General features: G+C 49.4%; 1 protein-coding gene and 1 long non-coding RNA gene across 4 annotated transcripts in view; one reads left to right on the top strand and one right to left on the bottom strand.

The window, feature by feature from the left end:
• Positions 1-23468, top strand: part of LOC116947747 (protein kinase C epsilon type-like) — a 79024-nt gene that overhangs the window by 32739 nt on the left and 22817 nt on the right. For all 3 annotated transcript variants that reach the window (XM_032963846.2, XM_032963848.2, XM_032963849.2), the window contains exons 5-10: positions 9862-9896; positions 13276-13358; positions 17344-17473; positions 18812-18954; positions 20569-20644; positions 22670-22959. In XM_032963846.2, coding sequence (XP_032819737.1) covers positions 9862-9896; positions 13276-13358; positions 17344-17473; positions 18812-18954; positions 20569-20644; positions 22670-22959 — 757 coding nt within the window. The remainder of the gene's footprint in view (positions 1-9861; positions 9897-13275; positions 13359-17343; positions 17474-18811; positions 18955-20568; positions 20645-22669; positions 22960-23468) is intronic.
• LOC142929575 (uncharacterized) lies at positions 17965-22705 on the bottom strand. Its single transcript, XR_012945725.1, has 3 exons — positions 22569-22705; positions 19166-19589; positions 17965-19027 (listed from the first exon to the last, which is right to left on the bottom strand). It is a non-coding gene; the product is annotated as an uncharacterized LOC142929575 (long non-coding RNA).

Here is a 23468-nt window from a genome sequence, read left to right as displayed (position 1 = left end):
GTGATGATTCGCCAATGTTTGGGTTGACTCTCTACCTGCGAATGTGTGTGTGTGTGTGTTTTTTTGCGTCGTGTGCAAATGAAATGTTTATATACGGCTCAGGGAGCGCACGCGTTTTTTTATATCAAAAGAGTCGAAGAAGATACAATACAAACGAGACGGTTAAAACGGGCATGGAGAAATTCGATTTTCGCAATCAAAATCGTGACAATTCATGAAATCGCTTTGGGGGATGAGGGCTTGAATTGTTGTACATTTAGTCGCAGCAACATAGAATCATATATCTTGTGATCATCTGGAGAATATCGGTTCTGTGAGACAGTTGTGGTCCTCAGGACAAGATCTCTGCCCACATGGACCGAGACCGTTGTGGCGAGCCGTTGTCCGCCCTGTTAGGTTAATTAGTTTGTAGTTTTATCAGATAAACTCTTTACCCGGAGCACACCACGGGAATTAGAGTACAGTACCGTACAGTCATGGATGTAATGTATGGAAAATGAAAAGGGACTGGGAAAGGGAAAAGAGAAGACATAAGAACATGGAAAAGGAACGGAAAAACCGGAGCAAAAGGGTCAGGAAAGACGACAACCGGGAAGATTTACATTATGAGACCTCCTTTGCCAGAAACAAGATATAGGAATAGGTTTTACCCTTTTAACTGGCACAAAAACTGACACCTTTATTCAAGGCATCATGTTTGCAATAACCACAACACAAGCAGTCAATATGCAAACAAAAAAGACAACTCTGATAATAATATTGGCACTGTCCGTGAATTTGATTGGTCCACACCCGAGACAGCTTTTCTTCGAGCCTAGTCTCCATTTGTGTTGGACCAGAAGACGCCAAAAGGCGTACAACTCAAAAACAGCGCACTATCAGAGTCTTGAGGGCTCGGGGTGAGCAATTACATTATGAGACCTCCTTTGCCAGAAACAAGATATAGGAATAGGTTTTACCCTTTTAACTGGCACAAATCACCAATCAAATTCAAGGACAGTGCATATTATCAGAGTTGTATTTTTTGTTTGCATTTTGACTGCTTGTGTTGTGGTTATTGCAAACATGATGCCTTGAATAAAGGTGTCAGTTTTTGTGCCAGTTAAAAGGGTAAAACCTATTCCTATATCGGGAAGATGACAAAGCGCATCGATGCTACTGCACGGGGAGGGATGGAGAGTGGGCGTGGCCACACAGAAGTCGCCTGATTAACGGGAGCAGATAAATAATTAATCAAGTCCACAAACGTAAAAGTATTTTACTTTTATTTTTTACAATCACGGTGAATCCTCAACCCAAGCCGAAGAATCTGCCCACACAGATAAATTGGCCTCACGCTGCTGTGAGGAGAGAGTGAAAGAGAGGTGGCAGTGGGGTGGGGGAAGAGTCTCGAGCAGCGGCCAGGAGCGTGAACATCTGCCACTGGGAATCTCGCTCGGGCCTGGCACACGCGTTAAGGGGGGAGTCCTCCCCCTCTCTCTCTCGCATTCCTACCCGGTTGCTTTTGAAGCCTCGTGCCGAGCTTTCAAGCTTTACGCACTAGCCGCAGGTTTTTTTTAAATCTGCCGCCGTTATATCTCTGTGGGGCTCGCGGTGCGGTGATTTCATTAGCTGAGTAATGATGCGGTCTTTGGACCGCGATTGCTCCGTTGGCGTGGCTGTGGCTAGCCGCGTTACGGGGTCTTCACCCGCGCCGGATTTTTAACAAGAGCGAGCCCAGCCTCACCGCAGTTGCCTTTCGGAGCTCGTCGGCCGCTTGTCAAATTTGCCTGTTGGGGTGTCATCGTCATCATCATCATCGTCGTCGTCGTTATTGTCATCATCATTATAACCGTCAGCCTTGATCGATCTACTGCTGGATGAAGGACTCCCAAAGTCGTTGGCATTATTAGGAAGCCACTGGAGCACTGCACTTTTAAATCTAGATTGAAAACTTATTTCTGCAGCAACGGATTTTTGTGTGTGTGTTTAGTCTGTTGTCCTTCCCCCGCATCTCCGATTAGCACGGTTGGCTCCGTGCGGTGTGAAAGAAGTTCAACATACTGTACATACGTGCATCTCGCACCATCCTGCGCTGTGTCGAAATCCACGTAGCACATCACGCGAGCTGATTCCATCGCTCCAACTCCACGGTGGTTGTCACTCGGTCACTTGATCCGTCGGCCATCGTTGCCTTCTCGTGATGTGTATTACCCACGCACGCTTGCTCTTCTGAAGTTTGAATTACAGTTCGTCCTGGGTAATTCACGTGAATAATAGCCCGATATTATGGTAATTGTATTTGGTGGTACAGCGGTGGCAGTGGTGCGCTAGTACACATACTCTAAAAAAAAAACACTCAGCGTATTCAATTCTAGATTTAAAGCTTTCGTGACTGCAAGGATCCATACTCTTTGGTTCTATTGGGTAAAGTGTTGTGGCCGAAACGTCGTGATTTTTGTTATTTTATTTTTTCCTACGTGACTTTACCCAATAGAACCAAAGAGTACTCAGCGCAATCGTTTGCAACACTCTGGCCTAAAAATGAAAAGTATACAATTGGTGACATTTTGGGCAATGGCCTCTCTTTGCGACACATGGAAAGGCCAGAGAGAGATTCTGCAGCACCACCAACTATTAAATATAATTTGCTTCCGCGACCGAGTAGGCGGGTTGGGCAGTTGGGATGTCGCATTTTTTTTTTACAACAGTGCGATGTTCTTTGTTCGAGGCGCAAAGATACGGAGGAGTTTGCGAGTGACGCACGGTGTGTATTTTTAGACGGGCGCTCGCCCATCAGGGATCACGCCGACGGAAAGCGTTTAAAAGTAACGAGAACAAGTCTGCCTGATATTGTGCGGAGCGTTTTCTGTTCTCCGCCGCGTCTCTTCCGTCTCATCCGTACTCCACCCCGGTGCTCCACCCCGGTGCTGCAGGTCACGGCGCTTCTCTACTCCGCTCGCGCTGCTCCAGTCTGGAATCGCCACCCCGTTGTCGCGTTTCCCACCCCACCACCCCCCCCCCCCCCCCCCCATGGTTCTTAGAAGAAGAATAAAAAATAATAACCTCCTCGCTAAATTCAAGACACGTAAAACTCTCGTCTAACACGCCGTCATTCATTTGTTGTCCTTCCCCGGCACCTCCGATTAGCACGGTTGGCTACGTACGATGCCGAAAGAACTTCATCGCACGTACATTCGTGCTGTTTGCTGCTAACCGCTTGGCAATTCGTGCCTTTGGGGCTGCGCCCAGCTGCCGTAATATAATAAATTAGATAATCATACGAATGGCGATGCCGTGTTCAACGCCGATCACTCTCCCGTGCACAGCCTCTTGCATTCAAACCGGTGGCACAATTTTGGTTTATCTCCCCCACCCCTCCCCTCCCTATAGGCAAATGCGACCGGTGATCCGCAAAAAAAAACAATTTCAAAGCGATCGTCACGTGGGTTGAGCCTGCAGGAAAGAGCACGGCAGGAGGGGGGCGGGTGGCACGAGAAGGGAAGGCGAAGGGTGGGTGGAGAGCTCAGGAGGTGATGGACGATTTGGCGAAGGGCCCGGGAGGAGCGATCGAACCGCTTTGACTTTATTGCCCACAGCACTCTGCAAACGGCGCGCAGCTCGGCAACATTGGCGCACGGTAGCCGTGGGTGGCGTAGAGCCGGGCGTCGTGAATATCGCATCCAGTGTGTTCGTTGTCCGAATGCGTTTTAGAGTATTTGGGCTGCTGTAAATTTCCACGTGGTAAGCCACATTAATGAGCTATCATTTGTGGCTAGGTCGCTTCTTAAAAAATATATTTTTAGCTCAGTGGGTCTTACCTGGTCAAATAAAAATAGTTGAAATCGTAATAATTAATATACATTTTAATAAATGTCTCTGCTGTTGCATGTCCTCTTGCCAAAAAATAAAAAAAATCGTCCGAGGAAACTCGTTGGGATGCGAGCCGGTGGAACAGTGCTATCGCTGTGCGAGTGAGGGGGCGAGTAGTTTATGACTTAGCAGAGCTATGCCCTTGGTGGTGGAGGCAGCGAAGGGAGACTCATTTTTAGAAAATGCTCAATCAAAGGGGAAGGCAGACGTGCAACCCTGCAATGTCTTGCTCATGCCATTGCTGACAGAAAGGCCTCCACTACAGGGAGCCATTGAGAGCCCTTCTGAAGGGTCGTTATGTCCTCCTCTTGAGAGTACGTCTTGGAAGAGGTGGAAGTATCCAGGCTCTACCACACCCCCTGCGACCTACCGATTGATTCACTGCGGTGCACTTATTGATACTGTTAAGTGGCCAGAGCTGGGGCAAATTCAAGAAACCTGCTTCCATTGTTTCACTCACTGTGACGCCAGATCGCATAAAAAGTGGCAACCTCTGGATTGCGAGTCCAGCGTCGTGCTAACCATTCCAAAGACAAAGATCCCCCTTATAGGCTTAACAGACGTTTTGGGGGGCAAGTTCTACGAGCAACCTTTGAAGGCAGAAACGGGCCACGTGGACGCGTGTGGCCGGCACCGTGCCCGGCCGCCTTTGTCTCCCCGGTTGCGATTTTCACGTATCGCGCTGGATTCTCATTCGAGGCCGAGTCGATCTTGGGAGAGGCCCAGCACCCCCCCCCCCCCGTCGCCCGTGTCGGCGGCCCTGAGTGGGACTCGAACTCGGGTCCACAGCCGGTTGGGTATCACAGCGCAGCGGGCACGCTCACCGCCGCACTAAGGGGCCGTCCATAAATGACGTCACGCGATTTTGGACGATTTTTGACGCCCCCCCGTCACACGGCGTTACAAAAAGTCAGACCCCCCCTCAAATATGACGTCACAAAGCTCTGCCCCCCCCCAAACCATATTTCCATTTTGAAAATAAACATGCTTCAAATTGCTTTAAAATGTTGTCATTGTAGTGCTATTTAATGTGGCGCTGCACTCTGATGTTGTAGGAGAAAACATTTATCATTAAGTAGAACGTGTTGTCTATATTTATTTAAAGTTGCGCATTTTGACGTGATGTCACATTTCTCAAACCCCCCCCTCCCTCGTCACACATCGTCACAAATGTCTGACCCCCCCCCAGGTGCGTGACGTCATTTATGGACGGCCCCATACCGCTCCCCGCACAGTCGCCGCGGCGGCATCAATCAAAGCCGCATTTTTTTAAATCGAGGACCTCGCCCCCCACCCCACCCCCCTCTCCCTGATTGCGGAACGCAGCGTGAAAGAGGAGAGAGAGAGAGGCAGGTCTGAGGCGAAATCTCCCCCCCCCACCGCCCCCCTCAACCCGCCCTGGAAAAGAATAACTCGAAAATTGCCCTCGTGCTTGGTGAAGCGTGGCGAAACGCGAATCGATGCCGCAGTCTTGGAGGGTCGCGAATCACCTCCCCCGCCCCCCCCCCCCCCAATTTAATCCAGCGCGCCTATCGCCACCACCGCCTGAGCACCGCAGGTAAACTCGGCCCGCTGCCTACCGAGCACAGCCATGTGCCAGCCTTGTCAACAGGCGTCATTGCGTGCGCCGTTAGTGACGCAGTCTCATCACCGATGGATCCCTTTTGCGAATTGCATTCCGTTAAGGTGTTGGCCCGAGGTGCGGTCTCTACTGCTACTGCGAGCATTCGCGTGTGTCAGTCACGGAGAGCCTTGCTCCTTGGAGAGAGAGAGAGAGAGATGGCATTTTTTAAATTTTCATTTGCAGCCGAGACCTCCGTTCAACGATTCACCAGCAGCCGCTCTGTACATGGACATGTAGAGGGTGCCTGGTATGCCGGAGGTCGTGGGTCGGATCCTGACCCTGACGCCTGCTGTATATTTGGAGTTGGCATGGTCTCAACGTGGTCGTATTGATTTTTTTTTAAATTTAGGTCCACCGGTTCTTGTCTCTCAACGCAACATGCGTTTTAGAGTATTTGGCTGCTATGAACGGTCCACGCGATCAGCCACTTCGTTGAGCTATCATTTGTGTGGCCAGGTCGCTTCTGCAAAATAGCTACATAGCTCAGTGGGCATTACCTTGGTAAAATACAAATAGTTTAGTTTACACGTACGGCCCATTTTGCCAATCCCCGCGCTGATGGATGTTGAAGGCCTCCCCGCCAACCGCGTTGGTCACAGCGGCTTGTTCGACCAAGGCGTGGAGAATAGATATCGGAGCATTGAAGTGCAGGGCAGCAGTGGATGTTGCTGCTCTGTTCACAAAACGCGGCCTCACAGCCTTCGTCATTTGTGCACCCCGTGGTGGTGGTCGCCCATCCAAGCATTCTCCAGACTCAACTCTGCTTAGCTTCCGAGGTCTGACGCGATCGGGAACATTCTGGGCGATTTGGTCAAAGCCGCCGTACGTGTAGGTGTTAGGAAATGACACTGATTGTAATACTATTGCTTTAAATTTTGATTTAAAGCTTTCGTGACTGCAGTGATTCATATTCTTGGTTCTTTCAGTAAAGTCACGTTGAAGGGAAACAATAAAATAATAATATAAAACAATAAAATTCTCACGACGTTTCGACTGTAACGGAAATAGCCGTTGGTTTTTCACACCTGATGATGACTGTTTGCGTTACAGTCGAAACGTCGTGAGAATTTTACTGTATTATATATATTATTTTATTGTTTCCCTTCAACGTGACTTTACCGAAATAACTATTGTTTTATTTAAAACAATAATGTTCAGCCGTCTGTGAATCCACTGCTGGATTAAGCCGTGACAGTCATGGGTGTTTTTTTGGCCATATTTCACCACGCCGGTCAGTGCGAGTTGGTTATCACTCGCCACTGATGTTAGCCGTGGCTGGGAATCAAACACATGGGGCCGGCCTCAAAGGGAATTGCGCTATCTAACGCACCACCGCTCCCCATACATATTCATGCAAAACACAAATTACTAAACACACAAGCGATTTAATTATTGCATTAATGAATATTTAAAAATGGAAAAGAATATTTATTAAAACATTTCCATGACAAGCAGCTAGGGGAAGCTTAATCTTGTCTCTTACTTGCATTCAGAGTCTGGGGTGTTCATTAAAACTTAGAGCCTGAAATTACAGAGCAAAATGAAACGTAAAATCTCTTTCATTTTTTACTGTCTCAGCAAATAAAAGCGTGCCGCAAGCTCATGACTTTAGCAAATCTCAATTGAAATTCAGAACTGTGGATTTAGGCATGAAAACTTCGCCAATCTGCACTGGCCAACGGTGGTGAAGTATGGTCAAGCAACTCTCAAGACAGACACAGCATGCAAGCGGCCTTATTCCAGCAGTGGATTAATAATTATGGACTGAAAAAAAAAATATTTTATATTTCCAAAAAGCGAAATGCAAGTCACCACTCCAGTGCCGATTAAAATGTTACTTGCGTATCATCATATTACCTACGTCTCGCCATCATCATCATCAGCCATGATCTCTCCACTGCTGGATTAAGGTCTGGCGAAGCCGTCACCATCTATCAAAGTCTTGAGATGGCAACAATCCGCCTCAGCACCTACACAAGAGCCGTTGTCCGAGCTTTTGCTGAGATTGACCTCGACGGCGTGTTCTACTCTAGGGTCGTATTCACTCCTTTGGCAGCCACTCCGTCTTTCATGTCGACCACCGGGTCCCGTAACTCCGCCGTGCCGTGGCGCGGTTCAACGGGACGCAGCTATAACGCCGGCCAACACGCAGCAAAATTACGGAATTAAACGCTTGACAAACCCCAGCGTCGGTTCGAATGTCCTTAAAGCGTGGGCCGGCAGTGGGAGACGAACGGCAGCCGAACGAGTGACGCGCGTCGAGGGAGTACGCCCACTGCGGAGATTGAGTGGCGAAATTAGCTGCGTTGTTATGTACTTTTTCAGTTATTTTTTTCTGCCGATCGCAGGAAATAAAAGTCAGTGTCTGTTAAACGTTAAATGGATGTTCCTTGCAATGGCCCGGAGGCTTAAAGGGGCATTGCTTTGCCGTGGCTGTGCTGGCACAATTTGATTTAAATAGCCTAGCGGGCAGGATTTGCCAAGGACTTGCCGTACGGACAGCCTTATGATCGCGCTGCATGTGAACAGTGTTCTCGGCAAATTATTGGGCACGTACTGTGGGGTAAAGTGCGAGTACTGTAATTGCTACATCTTCCAATTCGACTGGCCGACGTGGAAGAAGCGGCCAACAATACCCTCTAGAGGGGGCGGGGGGGGGCTCTCTTATAGAGCGGCCTTTCTACGAGCAAGCGGCATGACCGAGCAAATGCAGGCCTGCACAATTTCTGCCCCTGACCTTTTAAAGCACGCATATGCATCTAAAGACACTTTTAATAAAAAGACAACTTTATCAATTTGGGTTAAGAGGAGGTATACGGGGGGGTTGGGCGGGGAGGGATGGTAAGCGCAGTTCAACATACGCACATACAAAACGCGATTGCATTGGGCTGCACTGTTGTTGTTGCTATCATCTCTTGCTCCTCCCCGAGAAATCCCACGCACGCCTCGTGCGTGATTTAAAGAGGAGCACGCGAATAACGACGCAGCGTGGATTTGATGCGCGCGACTTTCGCCCAGCCGGACTGCGACGACGCGGGATTTATGACCGTCCGAGGCCCCCGTTTCCCGACGGGGGCCATCGCCATGATTTACATGACGGAAGTTTTGTTGCTGTTATTGTTGTTGTCGTAGTTTTTTTTGTCGTCGAGCCGTTCGTCGTAAAACGACGACGTCTCGTGTGAAACTGGGGCATTGCGACCAAGTTGGAGGGAGCGGGGGGGCGGGGTGGAGTCAAACTGTGCATCATCCATGCACGGAATGGAACCAGCCTCGCAGATACATTTCCATCCTCTCCAACTAATTTCATTAGAACTTGCTTTGTGCTTTTAGCTTGTTGTCCTTCCCCCCCCCCCCCGCATCTCTGATTAGCACGTTTAGCTACGTACGGCGCGAAAGAAGTTCAACATCCTTACATATATCGACTAGGGAGAATACCACTCGCATGCCGATCATTGCATTACTATTTCTACTGTTGCAAGATGTGTCATTCGCCATTTGTCTGTATGTATGTTGAACTTCTTTTGCACCGTACGTAGCCAACCGTGCTAATTGGAGGTGCGAGAGAAGGATAACGAGCTAAACACAAAAAGCAGTTTACAAGAAATGAGTGTTCAATCCAGATGATTTAAATTGCATAAAATATTATTTGCTCGTATTCATGTCGGTATTCGTGTATTGTATTGCTCGTACTCATGTGCTGCCCCCCGCCCCTCTCGCTCCCATCAGTCTGGAACTCCCTGCCCCCTCCATCCGTGCTCTCAACTCCCTGTTAAAGTCCAAGGCTCAAGCCCTGCCCTTTCTTTCCCCTGCCTATAGCTAAAACTGACTGCCATTCTCCCAATGACGTTAAACATGCACACGCCCTTTCTGCGCATAGCATCTTAAGATGCTGTATACCACGACATCGATCACGTGAGTAGTGTAATGCACAGCATTTGTTTCGTAGCCGTGCGGGTGTGAAGATGCGAAAGACGTGGATCCTGGCAGCTGCTGACGTACATGGCCCGGTGGTGCAGCGGTCATTCAATGCTCGTTGCAAATGGTTGCAAAGTTCAAATCTGGCGGTCGCCCTGGTTATAAGTGCGGGTTGCATTTTACCGTGATAATGTGCGGCCGTTTGCCTCGATTGCACTGTGCTTTGCCCGTGCTTCCGCTTGAAAACTGCGCCTGTTACCAAACTGCGCGGCGGTTTGCGAGTTGCAATGTGCGCGGACGCCGCCGCAATGTGAAATGCAAACAAACAAAAAAGAGACGTGGCCATTACATTTGTCTCATCCACCGTTGCACGCACGCGCCGCGGCACGGGGTGCGATGTGAATTCTCACATTTGTTGACCCACGCACCCTCGCTGCGCTACCTTAAGTGCTGCCCTCGTGTTCCCGCAGGGGCGTTCTGGGGAAGCAGGGATACCAGTGTCAAGGTAAGGCGCCACAGCAGTCGAGATGCACGTGCGTGTGCGTGGGTCTGTTCCGTTCCTTGAGTTTACTCCAACAAGCCCGACGCTGCTGATGAGGCTCAAATGAAGAAAAAAAAAAGTCGAAATCGCTCCAGAGTTTGGCTGCTCAACAATGCTGCTTGAAAACGTTGCTCCAAAGGCTAATAGGTCGTTTTTTTATCCTTAAGACAGACTATCATCTGTATAAACGATACTCACTATGCTCCAAGATGGTGCATATTTCGTTTTTATAATATACAGCGATGTTGTGAGCAGTAGACTGCAGTGCAGAACAATCCAATGTTGTTCTGTGCTTCTATGCTCCCGCGACGATGCTCCCCGCCCTCATCAACAAACACTGACCAGTGTGGTGAAGTATGGTCAAACAACGCTTAAGGCCTACATGGCGTGGGAAGGAACCTGCAACGGTCATGGAGGTTTTTTTTTTTTACCATACTTCACCACGCCGGTCAGTCGCTCACCGCTGATGTTCGCCGTGGCCAGGAATCAAACTCAGGTAGCCTTTTTCAGTGCGCGCCACCGCCGAGTCAAAACAAAACACAGTACAGTCAAAGCCATGAACAGTGTCATGTCCCATCATTTTCGTTCGAACGAGGTGAGATGAATTCGCGATCGTTGTGAAGTCAGAGCCGACTTCGAGCGTTTTAACGATACAGTGGTGCATGGACATTGGTGCAGTTGTTGCCACTCTACCTGGCTGAATGGGGGGATTGTTTTATGCTTGTTATCGACAAGTTACACAGCCCGGTTGCTAACGTAAATGCTTACCTGGCGGTGTTGTTAAAGTGCCAGCCTTTATTTAGTGCAGGCAGTAAATCCCAGAGCCATCGATCATAGCCACTTCCAGCTGGAGAAACGTGATTTAGCACCGTCCGCTGGGACAGACGCGGTCCAGACTAAGCCCCACTCTTATAGAAGGGAAATCTCCAAATGTTGATTTGGCAAGGATGATTGAGCACTGTGTTTTTGTTGTTGTTGTTGTTGTTGTTTAAGCACACGTGTACACGTGCTGATGTCATATATAAGAGAGATATCCCTAAAGGACGACAATTGTGTTGATTTTCGTACGTCACATGTCGGTGTATGGCCACGTTGTCAATCCACTGCTGGATGAGGGCCCTCACAATGCCATGCGGGTCGTGGGGGATATTTAACTATACTTCATCACGCTGCTCCATACATGTATTGTCATCGTTATCAGCCATGCTCAATCCACTGCTGGATGAAGGCTTCCCCAAGCACTCGACTCCAGTTGATTCTCATTGGAAACGGAATGAATGACCCCGTATCGTCCCGATTCTAAGATACACTCCCTCCCCCCATATTTAAAAGCAAAAGTCAGGGGTATGTCTTATAATTAGGTAAATAAATTGGTCTTCTGGATTAAATATTTTTATTAGAGTCCTTCACATCCTGGAATGTGGCTCTCCATCGCAATGCATTATCTCCTGGAAGACTCGCTACACTCTCGTCGTTTAGAATAATCTTCCAGAAGACATCTCTCCCTATTATATTGTTTTTTTAGGAAGCCACTGGAGCTATCCACTTTTACATCTAGATTGAAAACAAATTTATCGTAGAACTGCTTGTTATTGTGTTTAGTTTGTTGTCCTCCACCCGCACTTTTGATTTACATGGTTGGCTACGCACTGTGCGAAATAACTTCAACATACATACGTACAAGGCTGTCTCTGGTGTAGGCCAATCCGTTTCAAAGACAATGCATACATTATTATCAGAGCATGTTTGTTTGCATGTTCACAAGTACGTGTGGTTAATGCAGACTTTGATTCCTTGCAAAATGTATCTATTTGGTGTTTGAACATCTTAACACTTGTTTTATTGCCAGAATTGGTAAAAACTATTCTTATTTTTCATACTTTGATACTGGAAAAAATGGTCCCACGATATACATCTTCTGGAAGACGGCTCTCTGAAGAATTGTGTTCTTCAGATTGTAAAACACTCACTTTATTATTATTATTAAACGACCCCCATAAGTATGGTGATGGGTGGGTGAAGCATCTTTACTTCCCATACGGAGCGTCTTATAACCCGGAGAACACGATGGTCAGAAGCTATAGCCCAACGAATTCCCGGTGCATCCCTGCACTGCATATGCTTTTTCATTCGTTTGTTTGTTTGACGGTTGAGAAATGTCATCGTGAAAATCAAGTGGCTGGCCGGTGGCAACATTCAACCCCTAACATTCCCCCCAATGCTTCAGTGTCAAATGCATAACTTCGGGGCTTTGCAGTCGCGCGCGTGTGTGTGCGTGTGTCTCATAGCTTCAGGCGTAAAATGTGATAAAACCCAGCTCAACGCACACGACAAGGGAACATGATTGAAGAGCCTTGACCGTAACCACACTGTTGGTCAAAGACGTGCTCGTGTTATTGCACTCGCCCGCACAGAACAAATATGTAATTTTATTGCATTGTGGAAATAGTATAATACATATACACATAGATTGTTTAGACGTTTCACTCAATGGAAATATCTGACGTGAATGTGAACTCCGAGATGGATACGTTTGCAGCCATTCCTATAAATGTCGATAAAAATTGTATTTAAAATGCAATTTAAAGTAACTTACGATATGTTTTCATAATTTACTAAGTGGAGCGTCGTGTTTGCTATATACGCTAGAAATATGACAGTCTAGTAAATATATTACACACATCTTCTAGCATGTTAACATATTACAAATAAAAATCAGTTTTAAATACGATTGCTTTCATGTAAGCATTGTGTGCGAGCCAGAGTGGCTATCGCACAACACTATGAACCTGCTCATCTGAGTTTGATTCCCAGCCATGTCCAACTCCAGTAATGAGTGATACTTGAACCTGTTCTGGTCACCATCTAGGTTGACTCAACCTGTTATGGGTACCAGGTTTGTTGCGTAAGCATCGGTACTTGGGTGACGGTGGTGTCCGGGAGTGGTGCTGGCCACACTACCCCGTTGCACTGGCGATATTTATCTCCGTGTGTTTGTGTGTCTGTGAGTGGGGAGCGGTAGTGTAGCGGTTAGCGCGCTGCGCTATGAACCTGGCGACCCGGGTTCGATTCCCGCTCACGGCCAACACCAGTGACGATTATCTGAACCGGTCCCGGGCCTCCCCTAGGTCGACTCAGCCTCAAATGAGTAGCCGGTGCGGTGTGTAAACATTGCCACTGGGGAGACAAAGGCGGTCGGGCGTGGTGCTGGCCACCCACCCCCTCGTGTACCGTTACGGCCTTCATAGGTGCTCGCTAACAGCACTTGCCCCTACAGTCTGTTAAGGCTATACGGGGGATCTTTGTCTTTTATCTTTGTGTGTGTGTGTGTTTCCTTGTGCAGTGTGCACGTGCGTGGTGCATAAGCGCTGCCACACGCACATCATCACGAAATGCCCCGGCCTCAAGAAAGAGACGACAGAAGAGGTACCAGACAGCCTCGGCGTCTCGATACAGGGATTGCATCATGTGCACGCACGCGCACACAATCACGCGCTCGCGCACACAGAGACATTCACACACGTACAAAAGACAAAGATCCCCCGTATAGCCTCAACAAACTGTTTGGGGCAAGTGCTGTTAGCGAGCACCTACAAACATCCAAATGATCTCGAGCTCCCTCTAGTTGAAGCCCTTCCGCCAACAGTCACGTGAGCGAAAGCAATTGCAGGGCTGCGGCTTTACCTTTGTTCTCTCTCCAAAACTCGAAGCGTTTATTTATTTGTTACATCTTCAAGTCGCCTGCGAATTAGGGGCTGTGATGACCTTAGATTCCCTTCGTCAGAATTCGGGGGGGGGGGGGGGGGGGGAGAGGAAATACATCAACTACACGCGTACAAATAATTAATATTGCAGGTGACAGCATTTAATATGACGTTACAGTAACGTTTGACAATTGACATTTCACTCTATCGGCGACTCGATCTTGACCTCTCTCGCCTTGGGAAAGTCGTGCGCAGAAGGGTTTCTCGCAAGTAGGATCAGGCCCAACTCAAGCGAGAACTCGAGTGTATTTAGAAAATCAAGGAAATGTCACTTAACCAAGACGTCCTTCAACTCAAGACGTCCTTCATCTCAAAGTGTCCTTCAACTCAAGGTGTCTTAGAACTGGATTTTTGAGAGACAGGCCAACTCGAGCCAATTCGAGTCCACTCGAGTTATCTGCCACCAGGCGACCAGGGCATTCGAGGCAGGCACTTTTGCAGTGGCCTCCAGTTCAGTTAAGGCAGTGAGCTCTGCCTCGGGTTTTGTGATTGTGGGTGACACGAGCAGCTGTCTTAATTGGAGCGCGCAGTCGTAAAGCACGAGGCAATGTCCCGATGCGCGTGTGTGGCGCCGCTGGGCTGTCGCCAGACCTGTAAAGCTGTTGGGTTTTTTGTTTTGGGTGGGAAAAGCTGGGACGGAGTTCGCAATATCCCGCACCTGGAGCCACCAGCTGGGCCCTGGTTAGAAAAAAAAATTGCTTTTCAAAATGAATGCAGAGCGCTCCTACTCTTACAATAGGTCTCCCACCTGCATCTTCGATTAGCACGGTTGGCTACGTACGGTGCAAAATAAGTTTAACATACACACCAGGGGTCCTGGTCTCACCTTGGTAAATCGGGGTGTATTTTCAATCGCAAAAACAATACACCCCGAGAGACAATTCGTTTACATGCTGTCAGGACTTAATTTCCCCGCTCAACATTTTCCGTAAACTAGTCTTGCTTGGAGTGTAGATTATCGGCATAAGGCGTACAAGGTACGCCTATTCAAGTGAATCCTGGATGCCTCTGAACCCTCTATCCTTACACACGACTGCACTGTCGTAGAAACAAACATTTTTTTTTCCAGAAGAGCGTTGTGGACCTTTCCGGCTGCAACCAAGGACTGCGTGTAGTCTGTCCCCTCTTCTGGTCTTGTGGGTGTAATCCTCTTTCTCTTCTTCGTCTTCCTGAGGAATGCACCTCCGTCATTGTTGTTGTCGCCACTCCGAGGAGACAAACCCTACCTAACTGGCTCACAAGGCGAAACCTTTAGAGTTCATTCATTGCGACGCTGACTGATGACCCCCCCCTACAGACCCCCCCCCCCTCCACACCCCCGCCAGGAAAAGGTTAACGTGTCCCAGCTGCTGAACTGTCAAGAGTCGCACCACACAGTAGCCTACCTGTCAACCCATACGGTTCATCCCGTATTGTTGTACAGGGAAATTGAGTTTTCAGGTCCATACGCTGTGCAGCCGTTTCAATACGGGCTTTGTAGGATGAACGTTGTGATGTATAAGGGGCACGGGGTGACCAATAAGGTTTGAATTATAGACGCAGAGACTCGTAGACTCAATTACACAGAGACCCATAGACTCACTCACACAGAGACTCATAGACTCAATCACACAGAGACCCATAGACTCACTCACGCAGAGACTCATAGACTCACTCACTCACGCAGAGACCTACAGACTCACCACACAGAGACCCATAGACTCACTCAATCACACAGAGACCCACAGACTCACCCATACCTGTCAAGCGATACGGTTTAACCCGTATTCTTGTACAGGGGAATTTAGTTTTCCGGTACAAACGGCGTACAGCCGTTTCACATACGGGCAACATTTTTTTTGTCTATTTGTGTTTCTATCCTTGTGATGGGACTTTGTAGGATGAACGTTGAGATTGATATAGGGGCACGGGGTGACCAATAAGGTCTGAATTGGTCTGTAACGAGGTAGTCACTGATAAGGGGCTGACCGCTATTGGGTAGCGACCGCTCGCTGACTCGCTCGCTCGCTCCCACGCTCACCGAACGGACGCCCGACGTTGACGCGCTGACACCCAACGCGGCATGTCCGCACACACGGCGGGCAAAAATGTGCACGAGGCACTTCCCCGAAAGACGACGACAACAACGGCAGCAAGCGCCATTCGTCAGTAAGTGGCGGTGACGTCACCGCGGCGCTTGTGCCAGGCTGCGTGCACGTGAAGGCCACGTGAAGCGTCGAGCGTCCGCTGGCAGGAGTGTCACGGGACAGACCCAGCAGGTGCCGTGGGAACGCCTGACCGAGATGAACCCCCCCCCCCCCCATTGCAGCTATCTTGCTGTGACCGTTCCACCTGCAGACGGAAGCTTGTTTGTTGCCTCCGAAACGTCGTGATTTGATTTAGTTGTTTTATTTTAATTTTGTTTTACCTACGTGACTTTACCGAAAAAACCAAAGAGTGTGAATCCTTGCAGTCACGAAAGCTTCAAATCTAGAATGACCCCCCACCCCCCTTACTGTTCCCACCAAACAGCGACCACACTCGCCCAGGGAGCGTGTGGTTAGTTACATCGCCTCTAGTGGCTGCGAAATGCACCAACCGGTCAAGTTCGTGCCCTGGTCTTATGCGCATCTCATTCTGTTCCCCTATAACGCGGTAGTTGCGTTCCTGAAGAACGACGCGTCATGTAAGCACGGCGTTATAATAGATGTAGGGTAAAGCGCAAGTCCGTGACAACACGTGAGGTGCAGTCGCAGGCTGGACAAAGACTCAGGCGCGCGGGCAGCGTCTCGACACATCCAGCAGTGTCCCGAGGCAGCCGTACAACCGCTTATTCTGATTTTACGGCGTGGTTCTGTTCGCTAAATCGCGTTATAAAACCTCGCGTTGTAGGCGAAAAGACCGCGTTGAACTTCTTTCGCACCGTACGTAGCTGACCGTGCTAACCGGAGGCGCCGGGGAAAAGAGAACAAACTGAACACAAAAGGCAGTTCTAAAGAGATGAGTTTCCATTTGGCATGATTTAAAAGTGCATAGCTCCAGTGGCTCCCTAATATCGGAAGGAAGAGCGTTCCAGACGGCCGCAGAAGCGCATCTGAAAAACGCCGCGCGATGCGGCGGCCGCCTTTGTTCGATGTCCGGCCGGAAAGCCGTGATGACGGCTTGGGGGAGGGGATGTGTGAGTGACGGGGCATTGGGGTCTGTTCCGGGGACATGGGTCGACGGTCGGTACACGCGTGACACGTCTAAGCCAAGCCCAATCTAGTGAAGTATGGTCAATCATTCCCCCCATGACCGTGTCGGTCATGGGGGGGGGGGGGGGGGGAGCTTTCCGTCAGAAAGCGCTCTGATGAAACGCTACAGATTTTTCGGCGCTTGGTAAAATTTGGGGACGACGATCACGACGGTTGTGCAAATGATTATGAAGATGGTGTGATGATGAAGAGGCTGATGATGAGATGATGAAGATAACGATGAAGGCAATGATGATTATCATGTTGATGATGAAGATGACTACAATTATTTTGATGATGATGATGACGACGATATTTATAACGACGATGATTATGAAGACGATGATGATGACAATTATGACAATATGACGGTGACGATTTATAATGATGATGACGACGTCGACGCACGATGCGTCCGGGACGCTGTGTTCGCAGGTGGGAAGCCAGCGGTTCAGCGTGAACATGCCGCACAAGTTCTCCATCCACAACTACAAGGTGCCCACGTTCTGTGATCACTGCGGCTCGTTGCTCTGGGGCCTCCTGAGGCAGGGACTTCAGTGCAAAGGTGAGAGGCCCTGGCCCCGGCACCAAACCCTTGAACCCCCCAAGCTCCAGAACTCCAAAACCCCCCAAAATCCGGTGCCTCACGCTCCACCAATAGTGGGTATCACTGAACCTGATGGACTAAAAAAAAAGTCAATACGTTCATCAAAAATACTGTCTTAAATTCAACATCTATACAATGGTCGACGTTTCAAGCAGTGACCCTTCATAGCCGAAACGTCGCCGACTGATTTTTTTTCCACTTTTAAGGCCATAGTGTTATTGACAAACGTGTTGAGGTTTTGGTTATTTTTGGGTGTGCGTCGCTGGCAATTAATTTGTATTTAACATTGGAAAGAAAAAAATGTTCGATTAAAAAAATATTCTGCAAGATTAGTTTCGTAACATTCTGAACGTGTCACCTCCAATGGCCGAAGGGGGGTCGCGTTTAAGCAATTTACCTACGACACAAAACATAGTCCTTTCACACGCGCACGATTCTACGCATTCACATTTACGGTCGTACGGATATACTTTAATGGATGAGTCGATGCATCGTCACACCTCTGCTACTACTACGACGAGCGTTTGGAGCAATCGGAACGAGGAGACTCGTTGGCGTCACTGAATCGAAGGTGATTGGATCACCGGTTGTAAGTGACTAGGGGCACGGCTACACTGCGACTCATTGTAAGGGCGCTTGCCCCTTGATAATGCCTTCGGACCCGTTGTTAAAGTAACTTTAATTTGGTTTAACCATGTGTGAGAACTCATGAGACCAGGATTAAGTCTCATTTACTCGAGTGACCTGGGTCACCAAGTTAACACAAAGAAATGCAAATTCCATTTCAGCAATGGAGCAACATTGAATTCAGTGGAAAAAACAACGGGTGTCACGTGACTAATCTAAATCATTGCACAAACATGAACCAAATGTGAATAGATACATTCCCTGGTTTCACAAGCCGGGCTGATTAGTTTTATACCGGTCATAGTATAGTACATGTATCAGATATCTGGTAACCATAGTTCTAATATGTAAACAGACAAGGATACTGTATGTTGGTACTGCTCTGGCTGTCTCTGGGGCTCGGTATTGTTTCTTGTTATTGTTGTTGTAAGTTCTGAGTCGCGCCGCAAGTGCCTTTCTCTCCGCCTGTGTTTTTTCCTGCCCTGACGCGCCCACCTATCCGCACGCTTCCCTCGCGTGCCTCTTCCTAGTTGAGCTGCTAGTGCGTCTTGAACCCTGCACGCTATTCCAATCGTCGTTACCGTACCTGCGTCGTCGCCGTCGTCCGGTCATCGGGGCGGGTCGCGGCCGCGCGACCCGCCCTTCGCTCTCCGCGTTCACTCTCCGCAGTCTGCAAGATGAACGCTCACCGCCGGTGCGAGTGCAACGTGGCGCCCAACTGCGGCGTGGACGCACGCGGCATCGCCAAGGCGCTCGCCGAGATCGGCATGACCCCCGACAAGATCACACAGAGGAACGTGCGCAAGAAAAAGGCAGGTGGTGGCTGCGGCGTCGCGCGTCGGCGGTTGCGCCACACCTCCCGAGGGTTCGCGCGACCGCGGCAAGCTATGGGAAGGAGGAGAAGGGGAGGGCGAACAGCATCTGACGATTACGGAGGAGGGGAGAACTGCCTGTGAACGCATAACGTTGAGTGCCGTTGTTAGTCGGGGTATGTATGTACTGCACGTCGAACTTCTTTCCCACCGTATGTAGCCCATCCGTGCTGATCGGAGGTGCGGGGGATGGACAGACTGTCACTTCCCTCTCCTCTGCCCCATTGCCCCTGTCCAGTCGCGGCCTCTGCTGAACCCTGTGTGATTTCTTCTCGCTGCCAATTCCCTCCGTCGTCTTCATATGTTCCTCTTGCCTATTCTCGGTAACAACTGTCGTTAATGTTGTCCACCTCCCCTTGGATGATTATTATTATTATTATTCCACGGCGAACAAAAACTTGGAACTTTCATTGGCCCCTGGGAAGACTTAAAGATCTCCCAGGACAGCTGCGTTAAAAAGTAGGACTTCATGGGAAAAACAAGGACAGCTGGCAACCCTGATGGCGCGCGCCTGCAGGCACGCCAGGGGATTTGAGCCGCGTGGGCGGCGGTGCTTGACCCCTCATGTCATGACCCTGAAGAGAAAAAAGATAGACATTTATATCGAATCGTCTTTACCACCAGAGTTACCGTGACCGCGCGAAACAGTAAGACTTCTCCACAAATCTGGCTGTCGCCTGATGAAGCTAGTTGTAATTACTGGCGAAACGTCGTACTCAGATTGTAAATTGTGTGGCTCGGCTCTCCAACACACCGGTGTGCTGTACTAGTGACGAATTGGCCACGTTCTGTTTACGTGACAAACCTTACTAATTGGCTGTGTCGGGTGGTGGCGGGTTTAACGACACATTTATATATTTACGCGATCTAACCCCAAAAAAACTGTATTATAGACGGACGCATTTGGTTAGCGGCATCGCACAATAAAGCAACCGTTCTATGCGTTTTGAGCATGTGGCTGCTATGAATTTCCACGTGACATTTGTGGCCCGGATGCTGAAGAAAAAGAGCTATACAGATCAGTGGGCCTTACCTGGTAAAATATTAATAGTTTTAGTTTAGACTATGAGAGCGATAGCACAGTTTAGAAGTTTGAGGATATTTATTTATTTATTCTGACCCGCCCTCAATTGGAGATCTGTGTAAAAAGAGCTTCACAGCTCATCGGATTTCTCCAGGATAAATAAAGATTCTGATTCTTATCTGATTCTGTTACCACAGCGGTGTAATGGTCCGTACGCCGGGCTTGCAATTGTAGAGGTCACTAGTAGCACGGTTTACGTCGGGTGACGCATTCCTGCAAGGTGCGAGGACGAATAGCGAAGCGACGTCAATCACAGCGACGTACAGGTTAGGTGGTGGAGGCGACGGATAACGAGACAAGGATGCTGTCAGCGACGTGAGTGTGGGTTGAGGTGACGCAAATCACGGAGTGGTATTCATCACGTGGTGACGTATTTGAGAAACGACGTAAGAGGGGGAGACGTACATCGGGGCATTACTCTATCCATAGGTGTTTACACACATATATACTTTTTATTTTCGTCCCTTCAGCTCAGCACCTCGACTCTTCCACGGCCCAGCAGCTGTGACAGATCCAAGTCGGTGCCCAGCACGCCGAGTGACCAGGGTGTGTGGCGCCCGCAACGGTTTCAAGCACACAGACACGCGGACGGACACGCAGGCAGACACGCAGACGGGCAACACGCAGACAGACACGTAGACACACGGACGGACACGCAGGCAGACACGCACACGGGCAACACGCAGACCGACAAATAGACACGCAGATGTGACACACAGACAGGCGCAGACAGACACACAGACAGACACGCAGACAGACACACAGACAGACACACAGACAGACGCACAGACAGACACGCAGACAGACACACAGACAGACAGAGACACAGACAGACTCAGACAGACACACAAACATACACACAGACAGACACGCAGACAGACACACAGACACACAGACAGACACACAGACAGACACACAGACAGACAAACAGACAGACGCACAGACAGACACACAGACAGACAAACAGACAGACACACAGACAGACACACAGACAGACAGACAGACACACAGACAGACACACAGACAGACACACAGACAGACAGACGCACAGACAGACACACAGACAGACACATAGACAGACGCATAGACAGACACACAGACAGACACACAGACAGACAAACTTTGTTCCTTGCTCACACAGCTCTCGACTTCGGCCGGAATGGAAGGGTCCGGAACTCTGTTCCAGGAATGATTTTGGCACCTATCCACATGCATATCGTGTTATTTTGCCCTCGGGATATGAAGCCTGGCCATACGCTTAACGTAACATGGGGTACAGTGTCCCCTTGAAATGGCTCGCCTTGTTACGGCAAGATAGAAATGGTTGTTATCATTACTACGAATAATATAGGATTATTATGGATAGGGAGCTGTATGCCTTTTGGCGTCCTCTGGTCTAACACCGATGAGACGAGGCTCAAAAGAAAGCTGTCTCTGGTGTGGACCAGTCAGTTTCAAGGACAATGCATATATTATCAGAGTATGTTTTTTGTATGCATTTTGACTGCAGGTATTGTGGTTAATGCAGACATGATTCCTTGTAAAAGGTTTCAGTTTGGTGTTTCAACATCTTACACCTGTTTTGTGGCCATAAAAAAGGGAAAAACCTATTATCAGGCAAAATTTTAGTCTAGAACCTGACGCCAATCAATTCCTACTCCACGCCAGTGTTGAAAGGAAGCCCTTCTCGGACGAGACATTGAGAGGTGGGGATCGGTGCAATGAATCAATGCTGTCACCACGTGTCACTCATAGTAAAGGGTGCAATGATGAATCAATGCGGCGATGAATATCGAGCCTTAAGCACATGATACACATGCTGAATTGCGTTCACAAGAACTGCCTTTTAATATCTTGTAAGCCTATTGCCAAATCGCCCAGAATGATTTACCCGTTTTCATCGGCTCTCAAAAGCTAAGCATGGTTGAGCCTGCATAGTGCTTGGATGGGTGGACACCATGCAGAAACAGGTTTTGTAGGCTGCTGTCAGATTCCTTTCATAATATTAAATTAGAGGCAGTGTTCACTTCAAATGTCAACAGCGGCAGTGTAACTGCCAATCTTGAATCCACTATTTCCACATTTTAAGAGACTGTACATTATCTTAACTACTTTTCTCGGTGGGTGGGAGCTCAGAACCGTCACTGCAGAAAACCCCATGCTTTATTATTTCCGTAGAGATTGCCTGCGTACTGCTAGGAGATGTTATAAGGCCACGAATCGCACGGCGAAAAAAAAAATACGGGCGGAGAAACGCTATTTCACGAGTAATTTACGCACGGAAGGCAACAACGCAGCCCCCGTAACTCACAACAACCCCCAGCTCATGGCGAGAGAGGTCAGACGTGGTGCCGAACAACGATCTGCACGACCTGGCAACGCGTCGGAGAGCTAAAGTGAAAATCTGACGTCGTCGCGCGTGTGTTGTGCCGTGCGTATGCGCGTACGTCTGTTGAACTTCTTCCCGTACCGCGCGTGGCCAACCGTGCTGATGGCTTGGCCACGTATCCGCCCGTCGTCGCGCATGACGTCTCACGGCGAGAGTGCGATCCTCTTGCGCCCGCCGCCCAGGGACGGAGCCGGAGGGCGGGATCCGCCGCAGCGTGACGTTCCACGCGCGGGAGGGCGAGGGGCTGCCCTCGGAGGGAGAGCCGGACGAGGTGGGCGGCGACAGGGGCACGACGCCGGCCGGGGAGAGGGCGAGAAGCGGCGGGGGCCACGACGACGACGACGAGGGGGAGGAGGGGGGGCTCGGCGGGCAGGGCGGCAGCAACGGCGACGGGCGGCCCCAGCGGCGGCGCAAGATGGGCATCGCCGACTTCTCCTTCATGAAAGTCCTCGGCAAGGGCAGCTTCGGCAAGGTGCAGTCCATCGCCGCCACCTTCCCTTCCTTCGCGGTGTTCATTTAGCCGCCGTGGCACCCGAGGTCGAACGCGTTCACGCGTGAACTCCGTCTGCGTTGCGTGAGGTCGCAATGACTCCGGTGATGATGACCCCACGTGAATGGAAATTTGCTGTGGCGTTGTGTTGCTATGGGGGACTTACCCTGTGCACAACGGGCCAAGTTGATCAATCAAAGTGGGTGGCCGACACTTTCAGACCACAAACCAGGGCCACAGCCCGTCAGGTCCCCGCATTGATCCGGCCCTCGTTCACTGTAAACAATGCAACGTCAAAGCGCACACAACAACAACAAACCCCACCCCCCCATTCTCTCTTTTCCCGAGTCATAATAACCGTGCTCAAGTCAATAAATATATTTACACTTCCCGTATTCTCCAGATTCTAAGAGGCACTCCCAAATTTTGCTTTAAAATACGGTGGGAGGGGGGCGGGTGAAAACGAGAGAAAATTCGATTCACCTTCAACA

The sequence above is a fragment of the Petromyzon marinus genome, chromosome 31 (assembly GCF_048934315.1).
Source record: "Petromyzon marinus isolate PM22_M1 ecotype Great Lakes invasive population chromosome 31, UKy_Petmar_22M1.pri1.0, whole genome shotgun sequence".
Taxonomy (NCBI): domain Eukaryota; kingdom Metazoa; phylum Chordata; class Hyperoartia; order Petromyzontiformes; family Petromyzontidae; genus Petromyzon; species Petromyzon marinus.
This window is presented reverse-complemented; position numbering and strand designations above follow the sequence as displayed.